This window comes from Sphaerodactylus townsendi, linkage group LG06, assembly GCF_021028975.2.
Source record: "Sphaerodactylus townsendi isolate TG3544 linkage group LG06, MPM_Stown_v2.3, whole genome shotgun sequence".
NCBI classification, from domain to species: domain Eukaryota; kingdom Metazoa; phylum Chordata; class Lepidosauria; order Squamata; family Sphaerodactylidae; genus Sphaerodactylus; species Sphaerodactylus townsendi.
Window position 1 is genome coordinate 11,045,118 of NC_059430.1, and position 16,244 is coordinate 11,061,361.

The 16,244-nt window shown below is 49.0% G+C and overlaps 1 protein-coding gene across 1 annotated transcript; it reads right to left on the reverse strand.

Annotated features, from left to right (window-relative positions):
* Window positions 1-9,273: 9,273 nt before the first annotated feature.
* On the reverse strand, window positions 9,274-12,264 carry GALNT4 (polypeptide N-acetylgalactosaminyltransferase 4). The gene has a single exon (XM_048502149.1). It carries the CDS (start codon window positions 11,806-11,808, stop codon window positions 10,057-10,059), a length of 1,752 nt encoding a protein of 583 aa, XP_048358106.1. The 5' UTR covers window positions 11,809-12,264; the 3' UTR covers window positions 9,274-10,056.
* Between the last annotated feature and the right edge of the window lie 3,980 nt (window positions 12,265-16,244).

Sequence of the window (16,244 nt, forward strand, 5' to 3'; positions counted from 1 at the left end):
TTCCCCAAGGAAGGTAAAGGAGGAAATCTAACATGACATGTGAATAAAACATACCTTTCATTGCCCCTTTATTGATTTGGGTAGCATCAGGGTCCTCCTCTTCTGATGCATCTAGTTCTTTTGTTTGTGTGTACTGAAGCCTCAACTTTCAATATTAAAATAAAAAGGGAAACGGTTATCCTTACCTGCTTTAGTGGGCCCCAGTGGACGCTGGAGCGGTTCAGCCCGGCCTTGTATCAGAAGTTGCCATCTTGACCTCATCAGGGGTGTACCACCCATGGGGTCATGGGGGAACCCATGTCCCCGGGCGCACGCCATCTGGTCACGTGGGGTGCAAAATCGGCCCCCCACGTGACTAGGAAGAAGACGGCAAGGCAGCAGGAAGTCCTTCTGTCTTGTTGTCTTTGGGCGCCCTCAACCCTGCCCATGTCATCATTGACATGGGGTCAAGGGCGCCCACCCACCCTACCCCCTTGCCAGGAGTCCCTCTGCCCTCCCCTCCGAGGAGGCCAGAAAGACTGCAGGTCTTGGCTGCTGGAGAGCTGCTTTTATAGGCACTGAGGTGGGGGTGGGGCTCAGGGGGGCGTGGCCATTGAGGGGAGGGCAGAGGGACTGCCGGCTGCTGACTGGGAGCTGGCAAGTGGGCAGGGGTGGAGCCCCATGAGTCAGTGGAGTGGCAGAGCCCCGCCCCACCTCCAGGGGGGCGCCTGGAGACAATTTGTCTCTGGGCGCCTGTCCCCCCCCCCCCCCCCGGTACGGCTCTGTGAGCAGCCAATGAGCTCCTTTGTACCCAGCCAGCTCTGTTTTGCACTGAGTACAAGAGCACAGCAAGTCAGGGAGGTGTGGGAAAGAAGAGGATTGTTCAAAGAACTGTTTAAACAAAAAAAACACCATTCCTAAAAGAGGCCAAAACAAAAGCAGAGGGCAGATCTGGGAAAGGACAGAAAAGGTGAGTTTCTTCCTCCCCCGCCCCCAAGATCTACCGCAAAGGGCGGAGGAGCAGGGAAGTCCAAAAACCTTTGCACCCGAGTAACTTCCACAACAGTCAACTGAGCCAAGACACAAAAGGCACCAACTTCTGCAAGTAGCAGTAGGGAAACCGCGCCGAAGGGGGCTCGTGGGTCCCGGGAAATGGAGGAGAGCCTTGGTGGACACCCCACCCCCCTGAGAAGCACTTTTGCACCCGTGCGCACACGCCTTCTCCTCCGGCTGAATCTCGCCCCCGACCAGGTCCAGATGCTTCTCCAGTGGGGCAAAACTAAAAGGGCTCCGCCTCCCCCCCCATCCCCAGGCGCCTGGCCGAACCCAGGAGACGCCCCCGGCCTGGCCAGCACCTCCCCCCTCGCCCCTCTCTAAATTGTTCCCGTCTGGCTGCCCCCGCACCGTGCGTGGCACTCCTCTCGGCCCTTGGTGGGGGCGGCGGCTACAGGGCTGGCAAACAAGCTGCTGCTGTGGCCGCTGGAGGGTCCGGGCCATTAAAGGTGCTGGGAGGCGGCCGCAAACACAGGAGGAGGTGGGAGTGGAGGGGGAGCAGCAGGAGAAGGGTTGGCGTGGCCAGGGCGAGCTCGCTGGCTCCCATAGGGAAAGTGGAGCCCAGGCAAGAAACGCGGGGTGGGGACGGCGAGGAGAGCCCCGCTGGTCAGAGGAGCAGGAAGTGGCCGCCGCTGCTGCTGCTTGGCTGTCTCCCACCTCCGCCCACCCCCTGCTGGGCCATCTGGAGGCCGAAGGGCACAGGCCTCCTCCCGGTCTGTGCGGCACACACATGGTGCTCCGAGGCCGAGCCGAGCCCCTCCTCTTTCCTGGAAGTGTGGAGGGGATTTTCCCGCCCCCCACGTGACTTGGCAGGGGCGCGCCTGGGAGAAGCTGCCCCAGATGTCCCCATTGGCGCTACGCCACTGCGTGGCAGTGGCCCCCAGGAAACTTTGGAGACTCTCTCCTGCAGACATGGGAGTAGGGTGCGCCCTGTAAGAACATGGCAGCGGCAGCTCCCTAATGGAACGCCTACTGTCAGCCCTCAGCGTTCGATGCACATTGCTTCCCACTGTTGTTTGTTCAAGTACCGTAATTAGGTTTGTTGTAGTTAACATGGGACTTATTTGTATAGTCAACTCGGGGCGTATTGTGTCTTTCGGTGGCATGTAATTATAGAGTTTAGCCAGATTGTTGATTCCTTTTGTTATAATGATGACAATTAGACCCTTTTGGCTGAGTTAGTATATGTAGTAGTAAATTTGTAGTATCGGTAGCGTAGGATTGTCTTTTAGTCTCAGGTATTTGGAATGTAGAATTTGATAGGAATTCGCCATCTATTTTTCTCTCTGTTATTATCAGGTTAATTTTGATGATTCCTGTTCCCCTTTTATATTATATTACGTTGTATGGTGATTATGGTATTATGTGATTATTATGTGACTATGTTTCATTATTATGTGATTACTAATAATACTTTTGATGTCCTTATAGGGATTTGTTATAAGACGCTGTTTATTATTATAGATGTTGTAACGTGGTAGTTCTGTTCCTATATATTGTGGTATTTATCAAATGTTATTATGTTTGGCTATCAAATATTATTATGTTAATGAGGTTTATGTTTTTGTTAATCTGACATGGGAATGTTGAATATTTGTTTATCTGGTTGAAATGTTGTTAAGAGTTTGAAATTATTATTATTATTGCTGAGACGATTGTTAGTTTTATTGTATTCAGAGGTGGGATCCAGCAGGTTCTCACAGGTTCCCGAGAGTAGGTTACTAATTATTTGTGTGTGCCGAGAGGGGGTTACTCATTGGTGATTTTGCCACAATGCGGATTTTTTGCCTTTTAGTTACTGCTCTCCTCCCTTTTCAGCAGTATGTACAAGAGAACCTTTGGAAGCCAGTCTTAGCAGGAGGCTGCTTCCTTGCCATAGCCCCGCCCAGGAATGCCCCGCCTCGGAAATGCCCGGCAGCCACGCCCTCGGTCATGCCCTCTCACCAGGCCCCATTGGCGCTACGCCACAGTTTGAATCCCACCACCATGGGAACCTGTTACTAAAATGTTTGGATCCCACCACTGATTGTATTGTATTATTATGTATTGTTATAATGTATTGTATTGCTATGATGTTGTTCACCACCCCGAGCCCTTCAGGGAAGGGCAGCATACAACTTAAATTTCCAAGTTTAAGGAAAAGGAAAGGAACTAAGGTAAGTGTGGGAAGGGGAGCACCATGGGGGGGCGGAAAATATAGACTGTGCACCGGACGCAGTTTGACAGCCCCGGGTAGCATTTTCTGTAGGTGCAGAAAGCCCCTGTTCTTCCTGGTTATCATGACCTTTATTACCTTTCTCCAACCAGCAACCAGGTCAGCCTGGGTCAAAGAACCTTTTCGTGGAGTCTCAAGCAATCTCAGCTATATGCCTTTCCAACATAGCAAGCTTTTGGTTTAGGATCCTGGTTGCAGGGAGAAACACTTGTTTTGATTTAGCAAAAAGCAGGAACCCTCCCCTCAGAAATCTATAAAATTATGCATGGGGTAGAAAATGTTGACAGAGAGAAATTTTTCTCTCTTTCTCACAATACTAGAACCAGGGGGCATCCATTGAAAATGCTGGGGGGAAGAATTAGGACTAATAAAAGGAAACACTTCTTCACGCAATGTGTGATTGGTGTTTGGAATATGCTGCCACAGGAGGTGGTGATGGCCACTCACCTGGATAGCTTTTAAAAGGGCTTGGACAGATTGATGGTGGAGAAGTCGCTCTATGGCTACCAATCTTGATCCTCCTTGATCTCAGATTGCAAATGCCTTAGCAGACCAGGTGCTCTAGAGCAGCAGCAGCAGCAGAAGGCCATTGCTTTCACCTCCTGCGTGTGAGCTCCCAAAGGCACCTGGTGGGCCACTACAAGTAACAGAGTGCTGGACTAGATAGACTCTGGTCTGATCCAGCAGGCCAGTTCTTATGTGTTAAAGAGAATAAACACCGTCTTCATTCTCATATTTTTCCTCTGGCTCCCTATTCACCATCATGTTTTCCATATGGCACTGGATTAACCAAAAGCTGTCATAGGAAACCAGTCGCGCAAGGAATCCTCTGATGGCATAGGGCTAGGCCAATGGGGGTCACACAGCAATACCTAGTAAAATACATCATACTTAGTCATCCGCTCTCGGCTTAGAACACTATAACTACTATGAATAAAGGAAAGCACGCCCAGCTTAAAAGTGAACACATTTAATTTTTCCAAGAAACAGATCATAGGTACACATTATAAAGTTATTTCGGTAAAGAAGTGGACAGTGGAAATCAGTAGTTTCAATACATCTGTTTGATGAATTAAGAGTACAATCAATGCGTATCTGTTGCCCAAACCTGTAAACACTATTATTTTTGCTTTTTACCCTGAAGTAGCTTTAAAGAGCACAATGCTATGCTAAGATTGCTATGCTACAGATTCTTGATGTAAAAATATTTCAGTATTTTCTTAACAAAAACAATCTCATTTGTCACTATAAAATTAGATGAACACACTGACTGGAAACCACTTTTCAATACCAGTCTCTGCTGTTGAAAAAAGGAGTATTTCGCCAACTTCCACAGACAGGCTTTTGCTTAAATAAGAGGGGTTTTCGGAGAAAAACCTTAAAATATGTCATGTAAGTAGTTTCCTATAGGAAGTACAACAGTTTCCTGAATTCCAAAAGAAACAAGGCGTATTGGCAGATAAACACTGCATAGGCTCCACTGTTTTTCAAGGGAAACAGTGCTTAGCATTGAACTGAGCATAAATCCAGCTACAGATAAGTATATTTTAACAGAAACTTTAACAAGGTCACTTGTGGCTACCCAAGCCCTTTCCCTCAGCCCAGCCCGACCATACCATAACCCCAAACCCCAAAAATAGCATAGAGCAATTCCTAGTAGGCATGTCATTCTGGTTAAATGTGCACAAAAGACTATACTGAAATGCTTCAGGACAATTCTATTCCCAGGACAGCCAGTTATGATTTGTGCAAATCTCATCACAAAACCAGTTCAAACATGATTATTTCATGGCATAGATTGACAGATGTCAAAGCTACAAATTCAGCAGGGAACTCAAGAGTCTGAAAACATCCAGCACAACTTTGGACTTTCTTTGAACGATCCACATAATTCTAGCCTAGGGAACACTACCTGAACTAGTAAATTGTTATCGGTATAAAAAGCTACCTATTGCTCCCTGGTACCATCTGCTTTGAACCACTGGCATTGTTCTTGTAAGGCACAATTACAAAAATCGTTTTTACTCTACAATGTGTGTGTGCAATTTTAAGCAGTCCAGTTGTATTAGCCGTCCTCCCCACACCCTCCATGCAGTTATATTTCTGTATGATCACCACGCGGGCATAGCATACAATCCCAATTCTCCCTCACAGAAACCTGTGCTCAGATTACATAACTAGATCAGATAAACATAGCTCTATCTTCAGTTCAGTTCTTTCCTCTTGTTGTGACTTCTAGACGGTTAGCTCCCAAAATCTGTTGTTAAGGCTGTTGGGCCGGGGGGGGGGGGGTAGTATTGGGTTTACTAAAGGTGTGTATGCAGTGGTGGGATCCAAAAATTTTAGTAACAGGTTCCCATGGTGGTGGGATTCAAACTGTGGCGTAGCATCAATGGGGCTGGGCGGGGCACGACGGGGGCGTGGCCGGGCATTCCAGGGCGGGGCATTCCTGGGCGGAGCTGTGGCAAGGACGCAGTCGCTGTTCTGGTCCTTGGGTGGGAAACGAATGCACGCAGGCGCAGGCTGCCACGCACGCCGGTGCACCTCCTGCTAGACTGCTTCAAGTTCTGCGCGCTACTGCTGAGAGGAGGGGCATAACTAAGGCAAAAATCACATGGTAAAATCACCAATTAGTAACCCCCTCTCGGCACACACAAATAGTTAGTAACCTACTCTTGGGAACCTGTGGGAACCTGCTGGATCCCACCTCTGTGTGTATGTGGAGGGTTGTTAGTAAATAAATTACAAGGAATGACAGTTAGAAATACTTGTGAGAAAGCAGCGAAAAACAAGCTGTTTATAAGGCACTCCCCCCCCTTTCCTTGGAAAATCTGAAAGGCTACCCATTTGTAGTTTCCCAAGCCCAGAGACAGCCGATTTCTTTTCATCGTGTTTTCATGAAGTTTAGTTCGCAGTGGACATTTAGGACTGGGGGAGGGTGGGAGGGAGAGATGGACAAGAGGAAACATGATAAAAATTTACGCAACTATGTAAGGCGCCAAAAAGAACCCGCCAAAATAATACCGGTCCTGGAACGCAGCCTCAAGACTTTTCACGATACAATATACACTGATGGTTTTTAAAGGAGATGAACAAGAAGTTAAAACTACTCCAAACTCATCTTCCTCGATGCATCCTTGAGTCTGGGAACGACCCACAATTACAAGCAGGAACAACCACAGCGTGAACTGGAAATACTTGTGTACACATCACTGCAGTCATTCCTTTTCTTTAAATGTTTTTTTAAACTACATCAACTACAGTCATTCCAACAAGCACAAACACAATGTAGAAGTGTAGCCCAGTCTAAATGTGTGCATGTACTCTTTTGACTATTATGCCCTCTGTGGCGTAGTCGGGCAAGAGCAGGTGCGTTCTAATCTGGAGGAACCGGGTTTGATTCCCCGCTCTTCCGCCTGAGCTGTGGAGGCTTATCTGGGGAATTCAGATTAGCCTGTGCACTCCCACACATGCCAGCTGGGTGACCTTGGGCTAGTCACAGCTTCTCGGAGCTCTCTCAGCCCCACCCACTTCACAGGGTGTTTGTTGTGAGGGGGGAAGGGCAAGGAGATTGTCAGCTCCTATAAGTCTCCTACAGGAGAGAAAGGGGGGATGTAAATCCAAACTCTTCTTCTTCTTTCCAATCAATGACAATCAGAGACATTGGTTACATGAAACCTCCACTGTTCAGAACCAATGCACCTTTGCCAAACAGCTACTACTCAACTGCCAAAGCTGTCTAGGGGACCCACTATGGAAAACAAAATGCTGGACTAGAAGAAGAGGAAGAGGAGGAGGAGGAGGAGGAGTTTGGATTTATATCCCCCCCTTTTCTCTCCTGCAGGAGACTCAAAGGGGTTTACAATCTCCTTGCCCTTCCCCCCTCACAACAAACACCCTTTGAGGTAGGTGGGGCTGAGAGAGCTCTGAGAAGCTGTGACTAGCCCAAGGTCATCCAGCTGGCATGTGTGGGAGTGTACAGGCTAATCTGAATTCCCCAGATAAGCCTCCACAGCTCAGGCGGCAGAGCTGGGAATCAAACCCGGTTCCTCCAGATTAGATACACATGCTCTTAACCTCCTACGCCACAGATCAACTCCTACCCCTTTAAATATTAAGACATCATTGTGAAACGAGCATCCCATGGGTAATTAATAATGCACCCCATTTTACTGTCAAAGATTTGGGGGAGGGGGGAATCCTGTTTCTCACCAACCCTATATCTTATTTCCTAGTAAATGCCAGCTTTCCATTTTTTTTAGAATAGCCGGGAGATCAGGAAAATGACATTGCTTTGAGGAATGTTATAATACAATGCAGGTCCTTTGTACTCACAGAGCACTCGGTACTGAACACTGAACCATGTTCTTGGGACAGTGTTTACAATGTTTAGTATAGCCACCCTTCATGCCCTCAAAACGGGTGGGTTCTACTGGGTATTAACACTCCTGCGCCTCTGGATACTATACATTGAAACATACTCACTAGACTCGTTGTGGCGTGCCACGCACTTAGCAAACACATGCCAACCTCAGAAACTATCAAAAGCGTGCGGTTAGTTTAAAGCAAGCCAGCTGCCTCAGGCCAAGAGCCCTTTGAGAAAAAATGGTGCTTTTCCATTCCAAGGCTTAGTGCAAAACAGGAATATATTAACCTGAATATAAACCAACAGTGGGAAAAACTGGACACTACTTGAGACACACAGCCCAGCATTTGCGGGGATACTCATGGGGGAGGGTGGGGCAATAGTCCTTCTGTTATGGAATAACACTTCTAACCCTGGAAGGTAACTGTGTGAAACAGAGACACAGAGCTACCTACAAGAGCTTCCCCTGTTGGCAGCCACCCGATTTGCATGACACCAATACAGCGTCTGCGTGGCCTTCCTCATTGGAGGGTAGATTATTCAGAAAGAAGATTATTGCCAATGGCAAAGTTTTCTGAGACTTCACCATTTATATGAGGAAGGATCCTCTGCATAGAGAACGCTCACAAGACCAACGCTCTTAACCACCCAAGATGCAGATGTAGCATCAAGACATGTTCAACCCAGAAATACAACAAAACCAACTTGGGGCGCGGGGGTGGAGAACGCTGAACATTTCAGTGGTTATGATCTACAACTATAGCCACAAGTAACTTACAGAGGGGCTGCCTACAGTATACATTAACAAACCACTCACCAAGTACACTACTGAGTAATGGAGAGAAACACATCTTGCTGTGATAGGCCTCTGAAAGACCACCTGGGCCACGGCCACGCAGCCCCCAAAACCCACAACAACCCAGTCCGTCATTATTCATATATTGTCAAGTCTACCCCACACCCAGAGGCAATTGAGGAAAATTAAAGAAGACAACTTTGTGGGATTTCAGACATTGCCTTCTCACTTGTAAGTCTAACAAGCTCCTTTGCGCTTGACGTGGAACCGGGTTATCGAAAGCACTCCAAATGCTTTCAAGCGTGGACCACACAGGTTGGCTGTACAGCTTTATCTCTTTTGGAAAGCTACTTCCTGCTCTGGAGCGATTGCAGCAAACCTACTTGCCAGGCAAATTTGAAACGTCACGGTTAATTGCCACGTTCAAGCAATCTGTGTGTCTGACACGTGCTTGATTTGAGGAATTGCAGCAACACCTTTGCTGAAGACACGTTACAGTTTCCAAATAATTGCTTTAGATTTCAGCAGGGCGGGGCAGAATCGGAATTCTATCCAAGTAAGGCACACCTTAAAGATCGCTACTAAACTGCTTCGCTTATTCCCCCCTCCCCCCGCAAAGGTTCTCCACCTGAGCTGTGGAGGCTTCTCTGGGGAATTCAGATTAGCCTGTACACTCCCACACACGCCAGCTGGGTGACCTTGGGCTAGTCACAGCTTCTCGGAGCTCTCTCAGCCCCACCTACCTCACAGGGTGTTTGTTGTGAGGGGGGAAGGGCAAGGAGATTGTAAGCCCCTTTGAGTCTCCTGCAGGAGAGAAAGGGGGGATATAAATCCAAACTCTTCTTCTTCTTCTTCTTCTAAAGAGACAGCTTTGCTAGAGATTATTTGAACAAGTGCTACAGCAGACTTCCTAAGGAGAACAATGACCAATTGCTGACATTCTTTTTAAAAAATACCTGAATTAATATCAGGTCAAAAGTTTTTGGTACAAGGAAGAAGAGTTTTTCAGGATCTTTCCCCCACCATATAGTGCATCTCTCCTACAACTGCCTTACTGTGACTCCGAATAACCTACAAATGCCCTTCCCTTTCAGGACGTCACTGGCAGGTAAAATAAACCTAGGATGTGCCAAACGCAAAGTCACAAAAACCAGAAAAGTGAGCTTAGGTAAGGCCGATTAAGCCAGTTCTTTAAAAATCATACTCTTCCCAAACTGTCATATGTCTCTTTGTAGGTCAGCACTGAAAAAACACCATCACAAAGCCAAATATCATGAATATTCCTTAGAATAGGAAAGGTTTCCTGTGGCTCTGTCAAACGGACAGGATTTGAAATCGTTCCCCTTCGGGTGACATCTTTGCACTTAACATTAATAAACATTGAGTTTAACCGAGGCGGTGTAACTTCCACCCCCACTACAAGGCAAATAAGATTGCAAAGGAGCACCTTAATTTAGAATAACAGGCACTTAAAACTGGCAAGTTCCAAAATATTTTTAACAAGGCGGGAGGGGGGGAGAATCCCAGTTCACAGCAGTTTTCCAATTAACAATGTATGAAGTTGTTTTAGATCTGACCAGGCCTAAAACCCATGTCTGTGGGGATGTAAATCCTTCATGAGGAAGGATTCCTGGTTTGCAGGCCTTTCTATTTCTCAAACCGCCACACATGATTTTTATCTGCCGAATTACAGGTCCTCATTTGCACGTCCGGTTTTCCTTCCGGAGTGCGATAGGCGCTGAGGCATTTTCCCGAGCGAGGGTGATAAATCGTCCCGTCCTCTTTAAAATGCCATACGATGCTGTCTGGGATTGCAGCTCCGTCTTTGGGGCAGTTTCTCATGCCCACAAAGTCGTTCGGCTCTTGAACTTCAGCGCAGAGTTCCGTCACGGAGTTAAACCGTATTTCTTTGTTGGAAGTGTATTCGAAGAACTGGTTACCTCCTTGGCCGTGGCAGCCGAAGAGGGAAAGGTGGGCCCCGGTCGGATTGTGCTCAGGTGAGTTGTAGTCTAGACATTCCGAGGAAATGCCCATGCTGCGGATGGCGCCGTGCCAGGCCGGCCGATCCTCTGGCACGTGCAGATGAGGAAATATCGTCTCCAAATACCAATCGAAGTTTTTGCACTTCAAGCGCTCCCTCAGGAGTTTCCTCTCGGAAAGGTCTCCGTAGTTTTCCTTCCGCGCCGGAGGATTTCTGTTGTAGAAATGTTCCTTATAGCCGTCCATCCACACCTCGGCAGCACGGGCGGTGTTTTGGAGGAAGTTTGGCCTGGCGTATGGCGCCCGCTTAGGAAACACATGGCCCACATGAGAACAAGGATGGATCTCTAAGATGCCTCCGCACTGCCATACCCGAAAAGAGAGTTCCAAATTCTCTCCTCCCCAGACATCCATGCCCATATCATACGTGCCCAAATACTCGAAATACTCTTTGCTCACTGCAAACAATCCCCCGGCCATTGTAGGGGACCTTATTGGATCGATTCTGGATTTCCGCCTTTGCCGCTCATACTCCGGCACGGAGTGCCACTGAAACGTCAGCCGCCAGTCAAACCCCCCAATCATCGGCTCCCCAGACTGCATATAAAACTCGAATGTATTCCAATCAATGGTGTCAATAACCGGACAAATGATCACACTCTTGTTCTCAGAGATCCGTTGCAGAAGCGGCTCCAGCCACCCAGGAACGCATTCGCAGTGGCAGTCCAGAAAGGTGAGAACGTCCCCCGTGGCGTAGGTAGCCCCGACCAGGCGGGCCCGAACCAGCCCTTCCCGCTTGTTGGTTCTTATCAAACGGACCCTCTCCAGGTCGCTGATGTACCGCTCCAACTCCCCCTTGAGGTAGGCCTTGTCGCTCAAATCGTCCACCAGTATGATTTCCTTCAGCAGGATGGCGGGCGAAGTCTCCAACACGCTGTGGATGGTCCGCAGCAGCGTGGACCAGGCCTCGTTGTAGAACGCGATGACGACCGACGTGGTGGGCAGCTTGCGATAGTCGTAGGCCTTGGCCCTGCACTCTGGCATCCGGCTGTCTTGGATGTGGCGATGCAGAGAGATTTTGTCGCTCAGGTAGATGTTGATGGCGTATTTCTCGATCAGCTCCTCTTCTAGCTTCTTCTCCTCGGGGCCCAGCTGCAGGTGGGCCGGCTTGCCCCACTCGCCTAAGCCGTAGGAATCCGAGGAAGATTTCTCATAGAGGGGTCGGGCCAGCTCCTCGGGGTTTTCGGCCTGGCCTGAGAAGCGTCTCTCCCACCGCCGGCGGGTGACACCGCTCCCAGAGGACGTCTCCTGGAAGCCAGAGATGGACAGCTCCAGCATGAAAGCAGCAGCCGTCAAGAGCGCCAGGAAAAGGCATGCTCTGCCAAGCCAGGACCAGCGCCTGGCCAGCCGCACCCTCATGTCCGGCCTAGCCAAGACAGCCCCAGATCTCGGCGGCTGAACTGTTGCTTCTCAGCAGAGCTGGCCAGAAGGAGGATTCCTTGGGCTCTCCTCTCCGGGTGCAGAGGTGCAGCAGCCCCAAGGCAAAGCAGCGCACACAAATGCTCTTTTCCCTCCCCCTCTGCCTCCGTTCCTTCCTCCTCTCTTCTCTGGGACAAAGCCCTCCCCCACGGGCACTTCCTCGTCTGCAGCGGTTTGCTCAAAAAGTTGTCGCTTAAGGAAGGAGGCTGTAACTCCGGGCGGCCGGAGCATTTCCTTGCCTGCCGTCCTGCGTGGGCCCGTCCCACCCCTCCAGCTGCTTTGCACAAACAAACGGAGCCGGGCTGGCTTTCCCACGCCTGGGGGAGCGGAGGCAACTCTCCACGCCGGAATCTTCAGTGAGGCTCAGCTGCAAAAAGGGAGACTTGGGTGCTACAGCACTGGGCGCTTGTGCTAAAGCTACTGGAGTGGAGCGGGCTTTAAAGAGGCAACAGCACTGCTAAGAAAACAGCGGCATGTGTTGAAGGAGGAGGAGGAGGAGAAGAGGAGGAGGAGGAGGAGGAGGAGGAGGAACAGGAGGAGGAGGAGGACGAGGAGGACGAGAGGAGGAGGAGAAGAGGAGGAGGAGGAGGAAGAGGAGGAGGAGGAGAAGGAGAGGAGGAGAAGAAGAAGAAGAGGAGGAGGAGGAGGAGGAGAAGAGGAGGAGGAGGAGGAGAGGAGGAGGAGAAGAGGAGGAGGAGGGGGGGAGGAGGAGGAGGAGGAGAAGAAGAAGAGAAGGCGGAAGAGGAGGAGGAGGAGAAGGAGAAGGAGAAGGCAGAGGAGAAGAAGAAGAGGAGGAGGAGAGGAGGAGAAGAAGAAGAAGAGGAGGAGGAGGAGGAGGAGGAAAAGAAGAAGAGGAGGAGGAGGAGGAGGAGGAAAAGAAGAAGAGGAGGAGGAGGAGGAGGAAAAGAAGAAGAGGAGGAGGAGGAGAAGAGTAGTAGTAGTAGTTTGGATTTATATTGCCCCCTTTCTCTCCTGTAGGAGACTCAAAGGGGCTTACAATCTCCTTGCCCTTCCTGCCTCACAACAAACACCCTGTGAGGTGGGTGGGGCTGAGAGAGCTCCGAAAAGCTGTGACTAGGCCAAGGTCACCCAGCTGGCGTGTGTGGGAGTGCACAGGCTAATCTGAATATCAGGGGTCTGCAACCTGTGGCTCTTCAGATGTTCATGGACTACAAATTCCATCAGCCCCTGCCAGCATGACCATTTGGCCATGCTGGCAGGGGCTGATGGGAACTGTAGTCCATGAACATCTGGAGAGCCGCAGGTTGCAGACCCCTGCCCCAGATAAGCCTCCACAGCTCAGGCGGCAGAGCGGGGAATCAAACCCGGTTCCTTCAGATTAGAATGCACCTGCTCTTAACCACTACGTCACTGCTGCTTCTAGAACAAGACACTCCAGAACAATATTTCAAGAATTAAAACAGGGAAAGAGTACACATTTATCATCCCTTTCCGGGACAAAACGCCTCTGGAACACTACAGAAGTGCCATTAAACAAATGATAGTATTGCAAAAAAAAATCAGGGGCATACATTAAAGACACCCCAGAAGAATGTTTTGGAAATCAACATGCAGAAAAAGCGTGCATTTTATCACCCCTTTCCTAGCCAAAATTCCTCCAGAACAGCCTGGGACAGGCATTAAACAAACAATAGCATGGCTACAAAAAAAAATTGGCGCAAGAAATTCTACTGGCAGATTGTTCAACATTCTTCTTTCCGTGGAGTCAGTTCTCTCCCTTGCTTCCTTGATAATATGCCAGCAGATTAAGTCTAGAAGAAGAAGAAGAAGAGGAAGAAGAGGAGGAGGAGGAGGAGTAGTTTGGATTTATATCCCCCTTTCTCTCTTGCAGGAGACTCAAAGGGGCTGACAATCTCCTCGCCCTTCCCCCCTCACAACAAACACCCTGTGAGGTAGGTGGGGCTGAGAGAGCTCCAAGAAGCTGTGACTAGCCCAAGGTCACCCAGCTGGCGTGTGTGGGAGTGTACAGGCTAATCTGAATTCCCCAGATAAGCCTCCACAGCTCAGGCGGCAGACCTGGGAATCAAACACGGTTCCTCCAGATTAGATACACGAGCTCTTAACCTCCTACGTCGCTGCTGCTCTATTAAAAAAAATATTGGCATGCATTAAAAACATTCCAGAAAAAAGATTAGGGCTACCTGCACCGATTGGTTTCACTACTAGGTCACTTTGCTGTCAATTCAGTAGATTTCTCACTGCAGGTTAAACTGAACTGGTTTTATATTTTAGTTAGCTGTGCTTGTATTTCTGCGAACTCTTGAGTTTGCTATGCAATCTTAATACAAAATATCAAAAATGGCCTTCTGCTAAGAATGAACAGTGGCATCCGTGCGTTAAATTGTAACTTCATTCTTCTTTCTATCAATAGGTGGCTTTGGGGGAGAATGCAAATTTATTTCAAAGACTAAGGATTACTCAGGTAACTTGTTCTTCGAACAAGCAACACCTGGAAAACTTAAAGACACTTGAATGAAGAGGGACTTGCGTTTCCCCACTCACCCCGATCCCCCCAATGCCGCGCGCTGCTCTCAGCACGCGGCATCCCTGGTGCGCGCCCAGGCGTCCCCACGACCCAGTGCTCTGCGTGGGGTCATCAAAAGGCGCCCTTTACAAGAACGCCAGGGATGCCGTGCGCGGAGGGGGCGGGACAGCAGCAGCGTTGGGGCAGCTGTGCTGTCGCCGCCCCTGTCGTGTGGAGTGCCCCGGGACCCCGCGCTACTTGAGGAGAGTAGCGCGGGGCTTAAGGTAAGTGGGGAAAGGCCCACTGTTTCTCTCTGTCCCTCGGGGTAAAGAACTGTGAATGAAAGAAAGATATGGGGATTTTTCTTCTCCTATCAAGGTTTTTTTTTGGATGCAAGCGAATCTCTTACATTATTGCTCCCAGTCTCACTGACCCACACAGATCTCACCACGTTAAGTGTGCATCCAAAAGAGGGCTTTGGAGGATGCAGACATTAGAAAGTTTTACTACAACTCACTAGTATCTGGGTCTTATATTGATATCTGCAAGACACTGCTGCAGTGGTGGGATCCAAAAATTTTAGTAACAGGTTCCCATGGTGGTGGGATTCAAACTGCTGTCTAGCGCCAATGGGGCTGGGCGGGGCACGATGGGGCGGGGCATTCCTGGGCGGGGCTGTGGCAAGGACGCAGCCGCTGCGCCGGTCCTTGGGCGGGAAACGAATGCATGCAGGCACAGCCTGCCACGCACACCAGTGCACCTCCTGCTAGACTGCTTCAAGTTCTGTGTGCTACTGCTGAGAGGAGGGGCATAACTAAGGCCAAAATCACGTGGCAAAAGCACCAATGAGTAACCCCCTCTCGGCACACATAAATAATGAGTAACCTACTCTCGGGAACCTGTGAGAACCTGCTGGATCCCACCTCTGCACTGCCGTTTACATAAAACTGCCAACACTGAGCCTACACACAATTATTAATTCTCCCTACATCTAGAAATCCTATGACTGCCTTTCTGTCATTCAAATCATTTGTCCCTCGCTCTGTCAAGGGAGGCAAAGGTGAAGCGCAAACAGCTTTCCCTGCTCCCATATTACCCCATAGGATTGCAAAGACCTGGCGCTTCTTAGAACAAGCCTTTCTGGATTTATTATCGGAGGCCTCAAAGTTATGCTGTCTTTAAAATTCTTCTCTCTCTTCTTCCCAAGTGGGAAAGTCTTGTCTTGCAGATGCTACACCTATAGACGGTGCTGTAAAAGCACCTTCCAATATTTCATTCTCTGCCGTCCCCCGTCCTCCCACCTTGCATCAAGTCTCTTCCTCAAATCAGTCAGATTGAACTGTCCTTACTTGACTTCAGCTTGGAGGAAGTTAACTTTGGCTGCCAAATTAAAGCAGTAAGTCTAAACAGGTCTACATCCTTGGGGAAGTACATCCCATTCTAGTTAATGGGGCTGAAGCCCAAGAAAGTGTTTTTAGGATTACTGTCAGTGTTTAGTGATGTGTTTCCTCCAGGGGTGGGATCCAGCAGGTTCTCACCAGTTCCCCGAGAGTAGGTTACTAATTATTTGCGTGTGCCGAGAGGGGGTGACTAATTGGGTCTGCTTTTCTGTTAGAAATTCCAATTGGTCCAAAAATCATAAAGTCCTGTTGTTTCCTATGTGGCTGGTTAGCGAAGGTAGAAAACAGGATAATTCTCCCCATTGGGCTATTTTAAAAACATGTTTGAGAAATATGGTAAAGTTCCTTGCTTAAGGAAAGAATCCTTCCTTTGATTTCTAGGAACAAAATTAAGTATTTGAAAGTATTAAGTATTTGACAGGCAGTCAATTAGAGGAGAAGTAGTTGTTTCTGTTGGCTAGTAGTTGTTTCTGTCGTGTATCTAATCTGGA

Coding starts and splice junctions, on each gene's coding strand:
- GALNT4 (XM_048502149.1), bottom strand. CDS start 11,808: ATGAGGGTGCGGCTGGCCAGGCGCTGGTCCTGGCTTGGCAGAGCATGC.